This window comes from Doryrhamphus excisus, linkage group LG19, assembly GCF_037039965.1.
Source record: "Doryrhamphus excisus strain RoL-2023G ecotype Guam linkage group LG19, RoL_Dexc_Guam_v1.1, whole genome shotgun sequence".
Classification (NCBI taxonomy): domain Eukaryota; kingdom Metazoa; phylum Chordata; class Actinopteri; order Syngnathiformes; family Syngnathidae; genus Doryrhamphus; species Doryrhamphus excisus.
Genome location: NC_136375.1, coordinates 5,418,590 through 5,438,361, shown reverse-complemented (window position 1 = coordinate 5,438,361; position 19,772 = coordinate 5,418,590). Strand labels below are relative to the sequence as shown.

The 19,772-nt window shown below is 37.2% G+C and overlaps 1 protein-coding gene and 1 long non-coding RNA gene across 3 annotated transcripts in view; both read left to right on the top strand.

The window, feature by feature from the left end:
- The first annotated feature begins 479 nt into the window (after positions 1–479).
- The window catches only part of rcl1 (RNA terminal phosphate cyclase-like 1), a 21,156-nt gene continuing 1,863 nt past the window's right edge, over positions 480–19,772 (top strand). The window contains exons 1-8 of the mRNA XM_058056211.2: positions 480–670; positions 1,021–1,092; positions 1,733–1,908; positions 3,447–3,521; positions 3,597–3,721; positions 3,901–4,026; positions 5,158–5,314; positions 9,860–9,963. Of these exons, the coding sequence (XP_057912194.2) occupies positions 541–670; positions 1,021–1,092; positions 1,733–1,908; positions 3,447–3,521; positions 3,597–3,721; positions 3,901–4,026; positions 5,158–5,314; positions 9,860–9,963 (965 nt within the window). The 5' untranslated portion in view covers positions 480–540. The remainder of the gene's footprint in view (positions 671–1,020; positions 1,093–1,732; positions 1,909–3,446; positions 3,522–3,596; positions 3,722–3,900; positions 4,027–5,157; positions 5,315–9,859; positions 9,964–19,772) is intronic.
- LOC144902126 (uncharacterized) lies at positions 14,819–17,929 on the top strand. 2 transcript variants are annotated; one of them, XR_013630411.1, is made up of 4 exons: positions 14,819–14,840; positions 15,033–15,128; positions 15,177–15,597; positions 15,694–17,929. It is a non-coding gene; the product is annotated as an uncharacterized LOC144902126 (long non-coding RNA). The 2 variants fall into 2 exon arrangements; XR_013630412.1 differs by lacking the exon at positions 14,819–14,840 and adding an exon at positions 14,894–14,984 and having other exon boundaries at positions 15,081–15,128.

The window sequence follows — 19,772 nt, the reverse complement described above, 5'->3', positions numbered from 1 at the left end:
GCAAATGTGGTAAGCGGCTTGTTTGTTTGTTATTATATAACTCCATCTGCAGGCCGGAAGTGGAACCGTAGCTACTTGCTTCTCCTCCTGAGGCCCAACCGTGCATTGTTACTCTCTGGAAGGAACAACACTCTACAAGTGTGAAATACATCCTGGCTGTCCGAAATTGAAAACAACACATTTGTCCAATGTCCTGTGTTGGACATGAGGACTTTGTACTATTACGTTGCTACCTTTTCATTAAAAATGTAAAAGGATCACGGTGGTAACCAAAATGTTGCCTATGAAAAGAAGTATGTACGCTAATATCTCAATAAATTGTTTTTAGGCAACTAGTGAATTATAAAGAAAAATCTTGACAATTATCATGGATGACCAAAGTTTTCATACCGCTGTATATACTGCCCAACAAAAAAACAATTCTAATTTTTTCCCTTACGACTTTCCGTAGTCTAGCCTCGCAGTCTGCTACTTCCTGGAAAAACACACGTGGATTCCAGCGATTCCTCCACACACCGAGCGAGCAGCAACAACAACAACATGGCAAGTTACGGGCTCACCTACGACGGATGTAACTTCTTCAGACAACGCCTGGTTTTGTCCACGCTGAGTGGGAAGCGTATTAAAATCAGAAACATCCGGTCCAAAGACGATGATCCGGGGCTGCGAGGTGAGTTGTTGTTGTCGGGTAGATCTTAAGTGGCGTCGCAGTTAGCATCTCATGCTAACAGGCTAGCTGCTACGCAGTTGGGAGTGACTTTCAAGACGGCGGTAGAAGAGAAGCTATGGCGCCGGGCTTCTGTTTGGAATGGAATTAAATGTCAATTTAATGTCATAAATTAAAATGTTGTGTTGTTGTGAATGTGAGAAACTAAAATAAGACTTTTCCAAGTGGGACAGGTAAATGCCATGGCGTCAGTGGCGTGTCCCTTGTCTTGTTATGGTTGGCTAATACCTCAAATTGTTTTTATAAGAATTTATGAATACATTGTAAATTGTTTTTTTTTCTGTGTTTTGAAGATTTTGAGGCCAGCTTCATCAGACTTCTTGACAAAGTGACCAACGGCTCCACGATAGAAATAAACCAAACAGGTGGATGTTGATGTCATTGTTACATCATGTATTGTTTATGAATACGTCTGATTTAGCTTATTTGTTGCGACATCGATGGAAAAATTGCAAATTTTTGCAAGTCATCGAGACTGTATTTTGGGGAACATTGTCAGATATTTAATTTTATAAAAAGTTTTAGAAATGCACAGGATATAAGACGAGTGTTTTCCACACGACTGCAATTTACAAATCACATTTGCATAGTTGATCATGACATGTCATTTTTATTTTCACTCTGCAAACGTGGTCAACAAGTCCAGAAAAAAATGATGACGACACAAATAGATAATTAGAATGACAAAAAAAAAACTGCAGCAGTATAGTACAATGGTGTTGCAACGAATGAATGATTGCTGCAACTTTGTGCAAAATAAATCGTCAGAATGACTCCAAATAAGCCTGGAAATAGTCCACTAATTATCAATATGGTACATAGTAATACAGCATTGGGACAAGCTGTAATGTACAGTGTGAGCCTCAGACTGAGGAGGGTCATGCAGACAGTCATGCTCAATTGTGACGCTTTTGCATTGCAGATTTTGACATTTTTGCTTATCTTTCCGATAAAGCACCTTGTAAACTTTGCACATGTTGTACTCCTTTTGTTCCACTCCTCAAGGCACGGTGTTATTCTACCAACCGGGTTTGCTTTATGGAGGCTGCATCGAACACGACTGCAACCTGCAGCGCTCCGTAGGGTACTACCTGGAGGCCCTGCTCATGCTGGCCCCCTTCATGAAGACCGCGTTAAAGGCCACCCTCAGGGGCGTCACCAATGACCCCACGGACCCCACGGTACGACAACACACTAGTTTCAATTGTGAAACAGAGCGGTTTGAGTCTTGGTAAAGCTTATTTCAACCATTCAGACTGAATCGTACATGAACAGTGGAACCCACTAAAATTTTTGTCAAACCGAAAAATATGTAAAGTCAGGGAAACTTTTGTCCACCCGAATCCCTGGAAAAGTTTTGCCGAAAATTGTCATATTTTGCTTCAAATTTTTGTTAAACAAAACCATATGAAAAGTGGGGACACACTTGGGTGAAAATTGTAATTGAAAACTAAAAATAGAAAAAGTGGGGCAAGTTTCTATTGAAAAAGGTTTGGAACAATAATGAAATTGTTTCACAAATTTTTAGCAAAAGCAGAATCATATAAAAAATGGGATTAATTTTTTGTCAAATAATCCTACAAAAAGGTGATGAATTTTTTTTCAAATTTTTTATCAGACAAAATATAAATTTTTTGGGACAAAAAAATTGTCAAACAGAATCAAGATTCAAGTTTTTTTTTCAACAAAGATAATCATGAAAAGTAAAACAAATATTTGTTGAAAACAGAATCTAAGAAAAACTAGCAAAAGTTTGGTGAAATATGGAAAAAATATATTGTTTAATTATGAACAAAAGCTGTGGTGCAAATTTTTAGCAAAAAAATAATCAATGTGGGTATTTTAGTTCATTTTTTTGTCAAATGATCCTACTAAAAGGTGGATGAATTTTTTATGACATGATATAAATTTTTTAGGACAAAAAAAATCAAACAGAATCAAGAATCAAGTTTTTTTCAACAAACACAATCATATGAAAAGTTAAAAAAAATATTTGTTGAAAACAGAATCTTAGTAAAATTTTAGCAAAAGTTTAGAGAAATATGAATTTTTTTTAATTACTCACAAAAACTGTGGTGCAAATTTTCATCAAAAAATCAAATCGTACAGAAAGTGGGGTGCATTTTTGGTGCACATTTTGTCAAACTGAGAATTTTCATCAAACCAAATCATCCAATAAGTGGGGGCGACATTTAGATGCAAATTTTCATCAACAGAGTCCTATGTAAAAATATTGGTGCAAATTCTGCCAGAAACGGAATCGTACAAAACGTGGGAAAACAATTTGCGTCACATTTTGTTTGTAAACAATTGTACAAAAAAAACAGGCTTATATTCTGGTGCAAATTTTCATCTAAAAAGGAATGATACGACATGTAGGGTGTATGAAAACGGAGGTTTGATGCTGTGATTTGACGTTGATTCCATCAACGAGGGCGGAGCTGCTATTTGAAGAAATGCATTGATCCAGATTGGAGGAGAGTGTATCCTGTCGTAACCACTGTGTGTTATAATGCACACGATGGACGTGAAGAAGCAGGAGAGATGGATGTGTCGTTATCACAAGTTGCAAACATCCTCCTACTTTTTATTTCTTTGCTTCTCTCCAAGACGTGCGTTGTGCCTACATGGCGAGTAGTGAGTGGGTTAGGGGGAGATGGATGTTGTCATGGAAACAGTGAAGCGCATCTCTGCTTGTTGTTGTTTTTGCTGCATTCAGGTGGATCTGCTCAAGTGCACAGCGCTTCCTGTGATGAAGAAGTTCGGCATCGATGGAGAGGGCTTAGACCTGAAGGTTGACATGCGAGATACGGCGTTGATGAGATAACGGTGTCACATGCAGATCAGTCTGACTCGCATGCTCCCCCAGGTGGTGAAGAGAGGAATGGCACCCGGCGGAGGAGGAGAGGTGGTGTTTACGTGCCCTGTCAGAAGGACCATCAGACCCGTGCAGCTCACAGACCCAGGAAAGATTAAAAGAATCCGGGGTGTAGCGTATCCTTTTTCTACTCATCCAGTTTCTTGACTTTTATTTCAAGCAACATGATTGTTTGAAGTTTCGATATTTTACCCCTGCCAACATGTACCCGCTTTTTGTGTTTCTCTCTGCTCCCTTGGAGCCGTTCTTCATGATGCCGATCAGCCACCAAAGCAACCTTAACGTGTTAATTTAGATATTCTGTTCGAGTTTCCCCTCAGATGGCCAACAGGATTGTGGAGTCGGCCCGGGGAGTCTTGAACCAGTTCATCCCGGACATCTACATCCACACGGACCACATGAAGGGAACCAACTCTGGCAAGTCAGTATCATCACAGCACTCTGTGATTATGTGATATTTGGAAGGAAACTGCAATGTGCCCATTTCACCACGTGATGGCGCTACCACAATCCCCAAAACTTCCCTCAAGTTGCAGTTTGGAAAAAGCCACTTCCAGAAGTTCACCTCCATCAGCCTCTCTAAGAATTTTTTTTTTAAATCTTAATCTTTTTGTGATGCCGCCAAAAACGGGAACCAGTGGTGGCATGTAGTAAAAGTGTGGCAATAACCATAGAGCTCAAATTCAAGCAAGAAAACAAGTCTCTGTGCTGGCTGCTCAGTACAATATGGCATACTTTGAGGCCTGTATGACAGTTAATAATGCTGAATAGCCCCACATCTTTTTACCTAAAAAGTATGATAGTTACAAGGAAAAAATATGAAGTTGAATGCCATTATAAATGGATTATTTTGGTCGTGAAAGCACAGAAAGCACACCATTATGAGAGCTCTCTGGACATGAGATAACACCCCTATAGTCACCTTTACACTCATATTATCCAATATACTGTACACCGTTCCTTTTTTTACCCTGTGTTTTTGTACAATACTTCCTACGGTGGTTATCGCCTCATGTAGCGTCGTACATATCACAAAGTCATTGAATGCGTCTTCTTAATGCCCTGACCTGTGATAAGCTAATTTCCGCTAAGTAGGTTTCCTTTTTTATAAATTTTTGTAGCGTAGAAAATAAGTTGACCACTTTATGCTTTTTAACATTTAGAGCCCTCTAATAACACCCCTATAGTCACCTTTACACTCTTGTTATATGATATAGTAGACACAATAAGAGAAAATAAGTCATCAAATACCCGTGCTCATGTGTTTATTATAAATGTCATCCCTATGGGACCCGGAAGAGGGATGGACAGGAAGTGACGTACGGGATTCAGAGTTGAGTTTCAGCTTTATGTGGGTAATGTTCCTTTTTATTGACATGGTTATTGTTTATTGGGGATCAGTGTGCCTGCAGTCAAAGCCCCGTTGTTCCGGCGATCAAGTTTGGTGCTTGTGTGTCACACCCAACATTACCGTCACATGACACAGTATGGAATGCATCCTTTCAATATTTCTATTTCAGTTCATTTAACGCGTGAAACGGCTTTGTCGCAGGTCACCAGGTTTTGGTCTGATGCTGGTGGCAGAGACTCTGGAAGGTTCTTTCCTCGGCGCTGAGATGGCGTCCACGCCGCAGGGACAAGGAGACCCCGTTTTGCCCGAAGACTTGGGACGGGACTGTGCCAAGCTGCTGCTAGAGGAAGTACATCGGGTAAGCGCCGCTGCTACTTTTACATCGCATGTATTTCTGTGTCACATTCGGCAAGGCGGCTTGTTTGGCCTTTCAAGCGGGCGGATGTAAGAGGAGGCAAATTTGGGCTTTTGAGCGAAACGCCTCAAACTGTTATTTTGCAAAGTTTTATTGCAGCCGTTTCTGTTAGTCAAATACGAGCGTCAAAACAAGCGTTATGCAAACGAGCATAACGCCATTCTGTACCACTGCTTTTTGGGACAATTGCTAATTGTTTGGCTGCATACCTGTCATACGCCGTCAGGACATCAGGAGGACGTGGTGCGACGCTCACACTCGCTGCTGTTGTTCGCTGGCATTCCCCAATAATGACCGTGAATCCCCGTCTGGAATGCAGCTCCGAGTTTGTTTATAGGCATCAGCGGACATGTGGTAGCATCAAGGCTAAGCTTTTTCCGACCAGGGCCACATCGTGAAAAATAAAATGCAACTCGAGATATAGTAACTATATAGTATATACTTACATAGTATATAGTAATACTTTTGTTTCAACGTCACCATATTTTTATACATTTCTTAAATAATCTTACTGCATTTTATCCTTGTCATTTTATGCCCATAACACTTTGATTTTATTCACCTAATTGTTTTTTCTAAACCTAATTTTCAAAAAATTAAGTTATTTTGTTTTTCATATTCCAACTTTAAAAATATTTAATGTTAATATTTTTCCTCATAAATTAAATTATCTTGTTAGATTACATTTTTTCTTCATATTTTGTCTCTATTCTTTTCTTGAATATTTTAACTCTGCGCTCCTATAATGTATATTATTATTTTATATGTGTATTCTTACATATGTGTATTTTACATTATACACATATGCATGTAATATTTTCATATCTTATGCTATGACTTTATAAAATTGTGACTTCACGACTTTTTTTTTAATATTTTTGACTTCTCCTAAAATTACAACAGTTTTTTAGAATTTTTGTCTCAAAGATTTAACTAATTAACTTCTTAGAATTAGGATTTTATTCCCATAATATTTATTATTTATGAATATTTTTTATTCATTATTTTAACAGTATAACACGTACCCTAATTAAAAGAAAATACATTGTTGTTTTGTTTGCTTCACATAATATTTTACTAATTAATACTTTAAATTTTTACTTCAAAAGTGTCTCTTTATATTATATTTCCTCATAATATTACATTATTGTTGTTCCCTTCATTTTCTGACTTTATTCTTGTAAAGTCACTGCTGATTTTTCCATCTTGAAGTTATACTGATAAATTATATTTATAGACTACACTGCAGGCCTCCAATGGCCCCCGGGCCACACTTTGGGCACCCCTGTAATGACATAGATTGCATTGGAATAGTTTGAGATGCGGTGTCAGAAGTGGGATGCTCAGCCGTGAGGGCTTCCTTGGCCTGTGTGGGATTCGAACCTGGAGATGGGTGAAGCAAGAGGGGGATTTTTGATGGGGCTGCGTCTGCAAGGGGGCGCTAGTTTGATGCTCAGTGGTGTCACAAGTGGGATGGTTAGCTTTGGGACCCATAGGACAGGTTTGTTTTGTCATTTGTCTTGAGAGTGAAGACGATATTTAATGTTTTTACTTGTGAATATATTTGAACAGTTGTTGACTTATTGGATGACGCTTGCCTGTTAGTTACTCAGAAATCCACTCTCCAAATGCTAACGTATAGCTATCGTGTAGCTCAGGGGTCTCAAACATGCGGCCCACGGGCCAAATGTGGCCCGCAGGACACTAGTTTGAGGCCCCCGCCTTGATATGAAAGTTTAATGTTAGCGCAAGTTTGATATGGATGCTGTATGGTATCATGTACCCAGAAAAAATTATTACGTTTGATTAATGTTCATGTTAAAGGTTAAACAACTGTTAATAGTTATCCTCCCTATCCGTGTGGAAGTGGTAAGTTTTTGCCTATTGAAGTTTAAAGGAAATAACTTGAAGGCTACCGTTTAGGTCGCTAGCTCTCTAGTTTGCGAGTTAGCATGTGTCTCAAGACCCTGCAGTTGCGCAATATGTTGTAAATAAAAAGAGTATAAATGTGACTATAGTCGTGTTTTGTCATGTCTACAGGGCTCTAATAATGCTTTGTTCATTTTAATCTGAAAAAAATAATTAGTCTACCCACCAACTATATGTGGTTTCTTCAGTTTTTATTATTTGCCGTTTTATTATTATTATTATATTTATTTATTACTGATTGATTTTCTTTAGTCTTGATTTGTTTATTTATTTTTCATCTTATTTTGTGCAAAAAAATAAAAATTAAAATATTTGAGAACAGTGGAATGTTTTATCAGAGCTTTTATTGTAGAAAATCGGAACCAAAGCACTGAAAAAGTTTGTATATTTTTCTGTTTTTAATAAATGCATTTTTTTTTTTTTTTTGAAAACCTGATGTGGCCCAGCCTTGCCCAGACCCTAGCTCCAGTGGCCCCCAGGTAAATTGAGTTTGAGACCCCTGGTGTAGCTGAAAGCAATAATGGATGATTGCTTGTTGTTTTAGCATACACTGGTTGACTTATTTTTACACTTGAATGGCAGTTGCATCGTTCCAGCCCACCTTCAAGTGACAAATAGCGTTTACTGCTGTTGTTGTTGTTGTTGGCGTTTTGCCGTCGCTAAGGTGACCGCCGGTCTGGATAATCGGAGAACAGCGTCCCAATGTGGCCGTGGGAAGTGGTCCAATGGGAGCCTTCCAGTCTTATTGGAGCCATGTGAGTCCTGTTAGCCGCGCAGGGGCATCGCTGGTTGACTTTGAAAGAGCGATATTGTTGAAGGCGTCGTCCTCGGGGGCAGCAGCACACGGCGTTGGCAATGGTGCATCTGCCCCCCCCAACCCCACCGCCCCCAAGGCTCTCCTAGCTCGGCTGGCTGGAAGATCAGGTCCATTCAAATGCAGGGATTTGAATAAGCAGGTTCTAATAACCCATTGAAGTTTGACAGGCACTGTGGAGATGAAGGAGATTGATCGGAGCGTCTCCTTGCTGGAATTGTTGTGATATTTTTGTATTCTTTCCAAAAAAACCAAAAAAAAACAAGCGTGTGCCCAGCATGTGTGTTTGCTCTCTGGTTAATGAATACAGTCGGCTTGTAGTAAAACCAAACACACTGGATGGGACATTTTGTTTTTCAACAATGGACGCCATGTGAGTGCTCCACTCACTCCACACATCTCCCTATTGACTTTGGATGCTTGCTCGTTGCACGGCGTACAAATTGATGTCTTTCCGCTTGAAGTATGTTTGGGTGCCATTGCGACTTGTTTTGTTTAGAAAGGTAATACTGTGAGGGTTTTTTTAGAGAGGGAGGTGGCATTCCCTGTAAGGAGTGAAGGTACTTTTCCAACGCTATAGCCTCTTGGGACACGGGAACGGATGTTTTTTTTCCCCTCATCAGTCACATGACTTTAACAGAACCCAAGAAGATGGTTAATAAGGAACATGTTGAGTTTGTTTGTAGCGGCACGTAAAGGTAAGACGGTCAGATACTCTTTTTGGTCATATTTCTCTATAATAATAGACTCGACCACAATCTTTTTATTCCTAAACTTGAGCTACAATTAGTGGGTAAAGCATTTATGGGAATAAAGCTACATTTAGAGAAAAGAAATAATAAAATCTATTCGAATAATGCTATATTTTGTTAGAATAAAGCTATATTTGTGGAGAAAAAAAGAAGGAAAGTTTATCACAACATAAATCTATATATTTCTTTTTTTTTCAGAAAAAATAGCAACATTTATGAGAATAGTGCTGTATTTTTGTCAAAAAAAACATTTATTTTTTTGCTGAAAAAGTATTAAATTTTATTACAATAAAGCTATATTTTGTGGAAAATAATAATATAATAAATGCATTACAATAATACTAATATTTTTTTGAAAAAAATGGGGAAAGAAAATACTAAACAGGTGTTTTAAGTAAGGTTTATTGGAATAAAGCTATATACATTTGTGAGATTAAATGTACATTTTTGGGACAAAAGGATACATTTACTATAGTAAAGCTATATATAAAAAATAATGATATTAAACACAATAATAATGTTCTATTTATGTAAGTATTAGATTATTTTTATGTAGGTAGAAAAAGTGTTGAATGAAAGAAATGAATGTCAAATACCTTCATGATGTATAATTATTGTTATGATTTTATGACTGCCACGCTGTGTATTTAATGTGAATATTTGCAGTAGTAGTATACTGTAATTCAAATTCTATCAGTGTTTGTAATATTTGTGTCTTTTTATTCTAAACATATTTGAAACCCGGGTTAGCGTCTTGTCGTTGAAGACGTGTCTACGTAACGCTCGGGCTGGGTTACGTCTTTGGCTCTATGGTTACCATCGCACTTTCCCTCATTTTCCTGAAAACATTTTTCCTGGCGCGAAGAACTTGATAGATCGTACGTCATGGGTCAACTTCATGTTTTTGCCAACATCTCCGCCCCGTGACGTGTTTGCTGCTTGTTGTCGTCGCGGCTGACACGCACGCTGCTACCCTCTTCTGTGTGTTTGTAGGGCGGCTGCGTGGATTCGGCCAATCAGAGCCTGGCGCTGCTCCTGATGACCCTTGGCCAGCAGGACGTGTCCAAGGTTTTGCTCGGACCCCTCTCACCGTACACGTAAGCCATTTGGTTTAGTCATCAGTACTTATTGAGTTATTATTCTACCAGAAAGGACAGGAAGTTAGTTATCTCTTACATGAATGGAGGTATGCCGCACATACATACGTATAGTAACAGTCAGAAGGTACTACCAGGTACTATTTATACTGCAGTCTCCCTTTCCTACCACACAATTTATCGAACAGAATTCTTTAACGTATGAACTTTGTGAACGGATATTTAAATAATGCTGAAAATGGCACTGAATAAATGTTGCCATCTTAAAATGTAATACGTATATGGCAAATACAATGGCTAACAACTGTGTCAATGGCACTGAGCAAAAACACAGAGTTAGGGGGAGGGTAGAGAGTTTTTATATAAGGATGTCTGCCCCTCTGACATCACAAAGGAACAGTTTGACCACGCCTTTTGAAACCGAGCGTTTTGAGCCATCCCAAACTTCTTTTAGGGCTCTCTTACAAATGTACAAACCTCATTATCTGAAACCTTGGCATGGTTTAACACCAGAATACTACATTGGTACTACAGTTATAGGTCAGAATGGTTTAACACCAGAATACTACATTGCTACTACAGTTATAGGTCAGAATGGTTTAACACCAGAATACTACATTGGTACTACAGTTATAGGTCAGAATGGTTTAACACCAGAATACTACATTGCTACTACAGTTATAGGTCAGAATGGTTTAACACCAGAATACTACATTGGTACTACAGTTATAGGTAAGAATGGTTTATCACCAGAATACTACATTGGTACTACAGTTATAGGTCAGAATGGTTTAACACCAGAATACTACATCGGTACTACAGTTATAGGTCAGAATTGTTTAACACCAGAATACTACATTGGTACTACAGTTATAGGTAAGAATGGTTTATCACCAGAATACTACATTGGTACTACAGTTATAGGTCAGAATGGTTTAACACCAGAATACTACATTGGTACTACAGTTATAGGTCAGAATGGTTTATCACCAGAATACTACATTGGTACTACAGTTATAGGTCATAATGGTGTAACACCATAATACTACAGTTATAGGTCAGAATGGTTTAACACCAGATACTACATTAGTACTACAGTTATAGGTCAGAATGGTTTAACACCAGAATACTACATTGCTACTACAGTTATAGGTCAGAATGGTTTAACACCAGAATACTACATTGGTACTACAGTTATAGGTAAGAATGGGTTATCACCAGAATACTACATTGGTACTACAGTTATAGGTCAGAATGGTTTAACACCAGAATACTACATCGGTACTACAGTTATAGGTCAGAATGGTTTAACACCAGAATACTACATTGGTACTACAGTTATAGGTCAGAATGGTTTAACACCAGAATACTACATTGGTACTACAGTTATAGGTCAGAATGGTTTAACACCAGAATACTACATTGGTACTACAGTTATAGGTAAGAATGGTTTATCACCAGAATACTACATTGGTACTACAGTTATAGGTCAGAATGGTTTAACACCAGAATACTACATTGGTACTACAGTTCTAGGTCAGAATGGTGTATAACACCAGAATACTACATTGGTACTACAGTTATAGGTCAGAATGGTTTAACACCAGAATACTACATTGGTACTACAGTTATAGGTCAGAATGGTTTAACACCAGAATACTACATTGGTACTACAGTTCTAGGTCAGAATGGTTTAACACCAGAATACTACATTGGTACTACAGTTATAGGTAAGAATGGTTTAACACCAGAATACTACATTGTTACTACAGTTCTAGGTCAGAATGGTTTAACACCCGAATACTACATTGGTACTACAGTCCTAGGTCAGAATGGTTTCACACCAGAATACTACATTGGTACTACAGTTATAGGTCAGAATGGTTTCACACCAGAATGCTACATTGGTACTACAGTTATAGGTCAGAATGGTTTAACACCAGAATACTACATTGGTACTCCAGTTATAGGTCAGAATGGTTTAACACCAGGATACTACATTGGTACTACAGTTCTAGGTCAGAATGGTGTAACACCATAATACAACAGTTCTAGGTCAGAATGGTTTAACACCAGAATACTACATTGGTACTACAGTTATAGGTCATAATGGTTTAACTCCAGAATACTACATTGGTACTACAGTTATAGGTCAGAATGGTGTAACACCATAATACTACAGTTATAGGTCATAATGGTGTAACACCAGAATACTACAGTTATAGGTCAGAATGGTTTAACACCAGAATACTACATTGGTACTACAGTTATAGGTCAGAATGGTTTAACACCAGAATACTACATTGGTACTACAGTTCTAGGTCAGAATGGTTTAACACCAGAATACTACATTGGTACTACAGTTATAGGTCAGAATGGTTTCACACCAGAATACTACATTGGTACTACAGTTATAGGTCAGAATGGTTTAACACCAGAATACTACATTGCTACTACAGTTATAGGTCAGAATGGTTTAACACCAGAATACTACATTGGTACTACAGTTATAGGTCAGAATGGTTTAACACCAGAATACTACATTGGTACTACAGTTATAGGTCAGAATGGTTTAACACCAGAATACTACATTGGTACTACAGTTATAGGTCAGAATGGTTTATCACCAGAATACTACAGTTCTAGGTCAGAATGGTTTAATACCAGAATACTACATTGATACTACAGTTATAGGTCAGAATGGTGTATAACACCAGAATACTACATTGGTACTACAGTTATAGGTCAGAATGGTTTAACACCAGGATACTACATTGCTACTACAGTTATAGGTCATAATGGTGTAACACCATAATACTACAGTTCTAGGTCAGAATGGTTTAACACCAGAATACTACATTGGTACTACAGTTCTAGGTCAGAATGGTTTAACACCAGAATACTACATCGGTACTACAGTTCTAGGTCAGAATGGTTTAACACCAGGATACTACATTGGTACTACAGTTATAGGTCATAATGGTGTAACACCATAATACTACAGTTATAGGTCAGAATAGTTTAACACCAGAATACTACATCGGTACTACAGTTCTAGGTCAGAATGGTTTAACACCAGAATACTACATTGGTACTACAGTTCTAGGTCAGAATGGTTTAACACCAGAATACTACATTGGTACTACAGTTATAGGTCAGAATGGTTTAACACCAGAATACTACATTGGTACTACAGTTCTAGGTCAGAATGGTTTAACACCAGAATACTACATTGGTACTACAGTTATAGGTCAGAATGGTTTAACACCAGAATACTACATTGGTACTACAGTTCTAGGTCAGAATGGTTTAACACCAGAATACTACATTGGTACTACAGTTATAGGTCAGAATGGTTTAACACCAGAATACTACATCGGTACTACAGTTCTAGGTCAGAATGGTTTAACACCAGGATACTACATTGGTACTACAGTTATAGGTCAGAATGGTTTAACACCAGAATACTACATCGGTACTACAGTTCTAGGTCAGAATGGTTTAACACCAGGATACTACATTGGTACTACAGTTCTAGGTCAGAATGGTTTAACACCAGGATACTACATTGGTACTACAGTTATAGGTCAGAATGGTTTATCACCAGAATACTACAGTTCTAGGTCAGAATGGTTTAATACCAGAATACTACATTGATACTACAGTTATAGGTCAGAATGGTGTATAACACCAGAATACTACATTGGTACTACAGTTATAGGTCAGAATGGTTTAACACCAGGATACTACATTGCTACTACAGTTATAGGTCATAATGGTGTAACACCATAATACTACAGTTCTAGGTCAGAATGGTTTAACACCAGAATACTACATTGGTACTACAGTTCTAGGTCAGAATGGTTTAACACCAGAATACTACATCGGTACTACAGTTCTAGGTCAGAATGGTTTAACACCAGGATACTACATTGGTACTACAGTTATAGGTCATAATGGTGTAACACCATAATACTACAGTTATAGGTCAGAATAGTTTAACACCAGAATACTACATCGGTACTACAGTTCTAGGTCAGAATGGTTTAACACCAGAATACTACATTGGTACTACAGTTCTAGGTCAGAATGGTTTAACACCAGAATACTACATTGGTACTACAGTTATAGGTCAGAATGGTTTAACACCAGAATACTACATTGGTACTACAGTTCTAGGTCAGAATGGTTTAACACCAGAATACTACATTGGTACTACAGTTATAGGTCAGAATGGTTTAACACCAGAATACTACATCGGTACTACAGTTCTAGGTCAGAATGGTTTAACACCAGGATACTACATTGGTACTACAGTTATAGGTCAGAATGGTTTAACACCAGAATACTACATCGGTACTACAGTTCTAGGTCAGAATGGTTTAACACCAGGATACTACATTGGTACTACAGTTCTAGGTCATAATGGTGTAACACCATAATACTACAGTTATAGGTCAGAATAGTTTAACACCAGAATACTACATCGGTACTACAGTTCTAGGTCAGAATGGTTTAACACCAGAATACTACATTGGTACTACAGTTCTAGGTCAGAATGGTTTAACACCAGAATACTACATTGGTACTACAGTTCTAGGTCAGAATGGTTTAACACCAGAATACTACATTGGTACTACAGTTATAGGTCAGAATGGTTTAACACCAGAATACTACATCGGTACTACAGTTCTAGGTCAGAATGGTTTAACACCAGGATACTACATTGGTACTACAGTTATAGGTCAGAATGGTTTAACACCAGAATACTACATCGGTACTACAGTTCTAGGTCAGAATGGTTTAACACCAGGATACTACATTGGTACTACAGTTCTAGGTCATAATGGTGTAACACCATAATACTACAGTTATAGGTCAGAATAGTTTAACACCAGAATACTACATCGGTACTACAGTTCTAGGTCAGAATGGTTTAACACCAGAATACTACATTGGTACTACAGTTCTAGGTCAGAATGGTTTAACACCAGAATACTACATTGGTACTACAGTTATAGGTCAGAATGGTTTAACACCAGAATACTACATTGGTACTACAGTTATAGGTCAGAATGGTTTAACACCAGAATACTACATCGGTACTACAGTTCTAGGTCAGAATGGTTTAACACCAGGATACTACATTGGTACTACAGTTATAGGTCAGAATGGTTTAACACCAGAATACTACATCGGTACTACAGTTCTAGGTCAGAATGGTTTAACACCAGGATACTACATTGGTACTACAGTTCTAGGTCATAATGGTGTAACACCATAATACTACAGTTATAGGTCAGAATAGTTTAACACCAGAATACTACATCGGTACTACAGTTCTAGGTCAGAATGGTTTAACACCAGAATACTACATTGGTACTACAGTTCTAGGTCAGAATGGTTTAACACCAGAATACTACATTGGTACTACAGTTATAGGTCAGAATGGTTTAACACCAGAATACTACATTGGTACTACAGTTATAGGTCAGAATGGTTTAACACCAGGATACTACATTGGTACTACAGTTATAGGTCAGAATGGTTTAACACCAGAATACTACATTGGTACTACAGTTCTAGGTCAGAATGGTTTAACACCAGGATACTACATTGGTACTACAGTTCTAGGTCAGAATGGTTTAACACCAGGATACTACATTGGTACTACAGTTATAGGTCAGAATGGTTTAACACCAGAATACTACATCGGTACTACAGTTCTAGGTCAGAATGGTTTAACACCAGGATACTACATTCAGAATACATTCATAGGTCCCCTTTAAAACAAACATTTTGCTTTTGAAAAATAAAAAAATACAAAAAAAGACCAAAAAAAACTTACATTATATTAGGAAGGCAGGAAGTGAACAAATGTAGGATTTAATAGGATTTAAAAAATGTAGGATTTCAATTGTAATCTGATGCATGTTGAAATGAAATTAAACCATTACCAATTTTTGTTTCAATTACATTTTCAGCACAATTTGAAAAAAAATCAGTTCACAAAATTCCAAAGCAAAGAAATGAGTTGGCTAAACTGAGTGTAAAACGACTGCGTACGTATCAGTACTCTATTTGAGACCCAGCCTTGGTCTACCAAGCCCAAAGCCACGTGTTGATGACACGTGGACGAGTCCATGAGTATCAATGTGCGGCGCGTGTACCGGCCCGGAAACGTGAACTGTCCATTTTCAGTTATCATGGTACCGGTGCTGTGTTGCTCTCAAGTACAGTACTATGATAACTGAAGATTGGCAGTGCCTTTGCAATGCAGGACGGCTCCGCCCACTCATGTCGCCTTTCTTTGCAGTTGGCTTTGTGTCCACCGTATCTCCTCAAACGGCGGGATAATGTTTACCATTGGCTCCAGACTCCACCACAGGAAGTGGGATTCAGGATTAATACATGGAATCTTCCTGCTGGAAAATGTTGAGTGAATTGCTTTGAGAGACTGCCGCCCTCTGCCGGAATCCGTAGCTGCATCGTTCTTCTCCCACCCCTGCAGATACTGCCATCAAACCACTTTTGATTGAATTCTGTACGATTTAAAGCAGGGGTGGGCAAACTACGGCCCGTGGGCCACATCCGGCCCGTCGAGTGTTTGAATACGGCCCGCCTGTTCTTTCCAAAGTATTTCATTGAAACTTATTTATTTCATGTGGTCGGCTGTGTACAAAATGCTCCTGAAAACATATAGCAGGTTGCATGACACTTTTATAGATACAATAATTCCTTGTGGACTGTTAGAATTATATGTGTGAAACATATATAGTCTGCCCCCCCACCCCCACCCCACCCCTGATTTAAAGCGTCAAAAAAAAATTATTATAGAACTCGAGGATGACGAGGACCAGAGGGCGGGAACACATTACACCAGTTTTAAAGTCGCTACATTGGCTCCCCCCCGTACGCGTCAGGATCCATTTTAAGATTCTCTTACTGGTTTTTAAATGTCTTAACGGCTTTGCCCCTTCTTATTTATCTGATCTGCTTTTACCATATCAACCCCAGCGGACCCTGCGGTCCTCCGGCACTGGCCTTTTAGCTATACCAAAACCCAGAACTAAAACCCACGGTGAGGCAGCATTTAGCCACTATGGCCCCCACCTGTGGAACAGCCTGCCGAAGAGCCTCAGGACTGCGGAGACTGTTCATATTTAAAAAAAGATTAAAGACACACCTTTTTAATCAGGCTTTTAACTCATATTTTTAAACTTTTCTTATGTTTTTATCTTTTTAGTCCTATTTTATGCTCTTAGTCTTCAGCTTTTAACTCCAGTGTTATGTTTTTATCTTTTTAGTCCTATTTTATGTTCTTAGTCTTCAGCTTTTAACTACAGTGTTTTTTTAATCTTTTTAGTCCTATTTTATGTTCTTAGTCTTCAGCTTTTAACTCCAGTGTTTTGTTTTTATCTTTTTAGTCCTATTTTATGCTCTTAGTCTTCAGCTTTTAACTCCAGTGTTATGTTTTTATGTTTTTAGTCCTATTTTATGCTCTTAGTCTTCAGCTTTTAGCTCCAGTGTTTTTTTAATCTTTTTAGTCCTATTTTATGCTCTTAGTCTTCAGCTTTTAACTCCAGTGTTTTTTTAAATCTTTTTAGTCCTATTTTATGCTCTTAGTCTTCAGCTTTTAACTCCAGTGTTTTGTTTTTATCTTTTTAGTCCTATTTTATGCTCTTGGTCTTCAGCTTTTAACTCCAGTGTTTTTTTAATCTTTTTAGTCCTATTTTATGCTCTTAGTCTTCAGCTTTTAACTCCAGTGTTTTGTTTTTATCTTTTTAGTCCTATTTTATGCTCTTAGTCTTCAGCTTTTAACTCCAGTGTTATGTTTTTATGTTTTTAGTCCTATTTTATGCTCTTAGTCTTCAGCTTTTAGCTCCAGTGTTTTTTTAATCTTTTTAGTCCTATTTTATGCTCTTAGTCTTCAGCTTTTAACTCCAGTGTTTTGTTTTTATCTTTTTAGTCCTATTTTATGCTCTTGGTCTTCAGCTTTTAACTCCAGTGTTTTTTTAATCTTTTTAGTCCTATTTTATGCTCTTAGTCTTCAGCTTTTAACTCCAGTGTTTTTTTAATCTTTTTAGTCCTATTTTATGCTCTTAGTCTTCAGCTTTTAACTCCAGTGTTATGTTTTTATGTTTTTAGTCCTATTTTATGCTCTTAGTCTTCAGCTTTTAGCTCCAGTGTTTTTTTAATCTTTTTAGTCCTATTTTATGCTCTTGGTCTTCAGCTTTTAACTCCAGTGTTTTTTTAATCTTTTTAGTCCTATTTTATGCTCTTAGTCTTCAGCTTTTAACTCCAGTGTTTTGTTTTTATCTTTTTAGTCCTATTTTATGCTCTTAGTCTTCAGCTTTTAACTCCAGTGTTTTTTTAATCTTTTTAGTCCTATTTTATGCTCTTAGTCTTCAGCTTTTAACTCCAGTGTTATGTTTTTAGTCCTATTTTATGCTCTTAGTCTTCAGCTTTTAGCTCCAGTGTTTTTTTAATCTTTTTAGTCCTATTTTATGCTCTTAGTCTTCAGCTTTTAACTCCAGTGTTTTTTTAAATCTTTTTAGTCCTATTTTATGCTCTTAGTCTTCAGCTTTTAACTCCAGTGTTTTGTTTTTATCTTTTTAGTCCTATTTTATGCTCTTGGTCTTCAGCTTTTAACTCCAGTGTTTTTTTAATCTTTTTAGTCCTATTTTATGCTCTTAGTCTTCAGCTTTTAACTCCAGTGTTTTGTTTTTATCTTTTTAGTCCTATTTTATGCTCTTAGTCTTCAGCTTTTAACTCCAGTGTTATGTTTTTATGTTTTTAGTCCTATTTTATGCTCTTAGTCTTCAGCTTTTAGCTCCAGTGTTTTTTTAATCTTTTTAGTCCTATTTTATGCTCTTAGTCTTCAGCTTTTAACTCCAGTGTTTTGTTTTTATCTTTTTAGTCCTATTTTATGCTCTTGGTCTTCAGCTTTTAACTCCAGTGTTTTTTTAATCTTTTTAGTCCTATTTTATGCTCTTAGTCTTCAGCTTTTAACTCCAGTGTTTTTTTAATCTTTTTAGTCCTATTTTATGCTCTTAGTCTTCAGCTTTTAACTCCAGTGTTATGTTTTTATGTTTTTAGTCCTATTTTATGCTCTTAGTCTTCAGCTTTTAGCTCCAGTGTTTTTTTAATCTTTTTAGTCCTATTTTATGCTCTTAGTCTTCAGCTTTTAACTCCAGTGTTTTTTTAAAATCTTTTTAGTCCTATTTTATGCTCTTAGTCTTCAGCTTTTAACTCCAGTGTTTTGTTTTTATCTTTTTAGTCCTATTTTATGCTCTTGGTCTTCAGCTTTTAACTCCAGTGTTTTTTTAATCTTTTTAGTCCTATTTTATGCTCTTAGTCTTCAGCTTTTAACTCCAGTGTTTTGTTTTTATCTTTTTAGTCCTATTTTATGCTCTTAGTCTTCAGCTTTTAACTCCAGTGTTATGTTTTTAGTCCTATTTTATGCTCTTAGTCTTCAGCTTTTAGCTCCAGTGTTTTTTTAATCTTTTTAGTCCTATTTTATGCTCTTAGTCTTCAGCTTTTAACTCCAGTGTTTTGTTTTTATCTTTTTAGTCCTATTTTATGCTCTTGGTCTTCAGCTTTTAACTCCAGTGTTTTTTTAATCTTTTTAGTCCTATTTTATGCTCTTAGTCTTCAGCTTTTAACTCCAGTGTTATGTTTTTATGTTTTTAGTCCTATTTTATGCTCTTAGTCTTCAGCTTTTAACTCCAGTGTTTTTTTAATCTTTTTAGTCCTATTTTATGCTCTTAGTCTTCAGCTTTTAACTCCAGTGTTTTTTTAATCTTTTT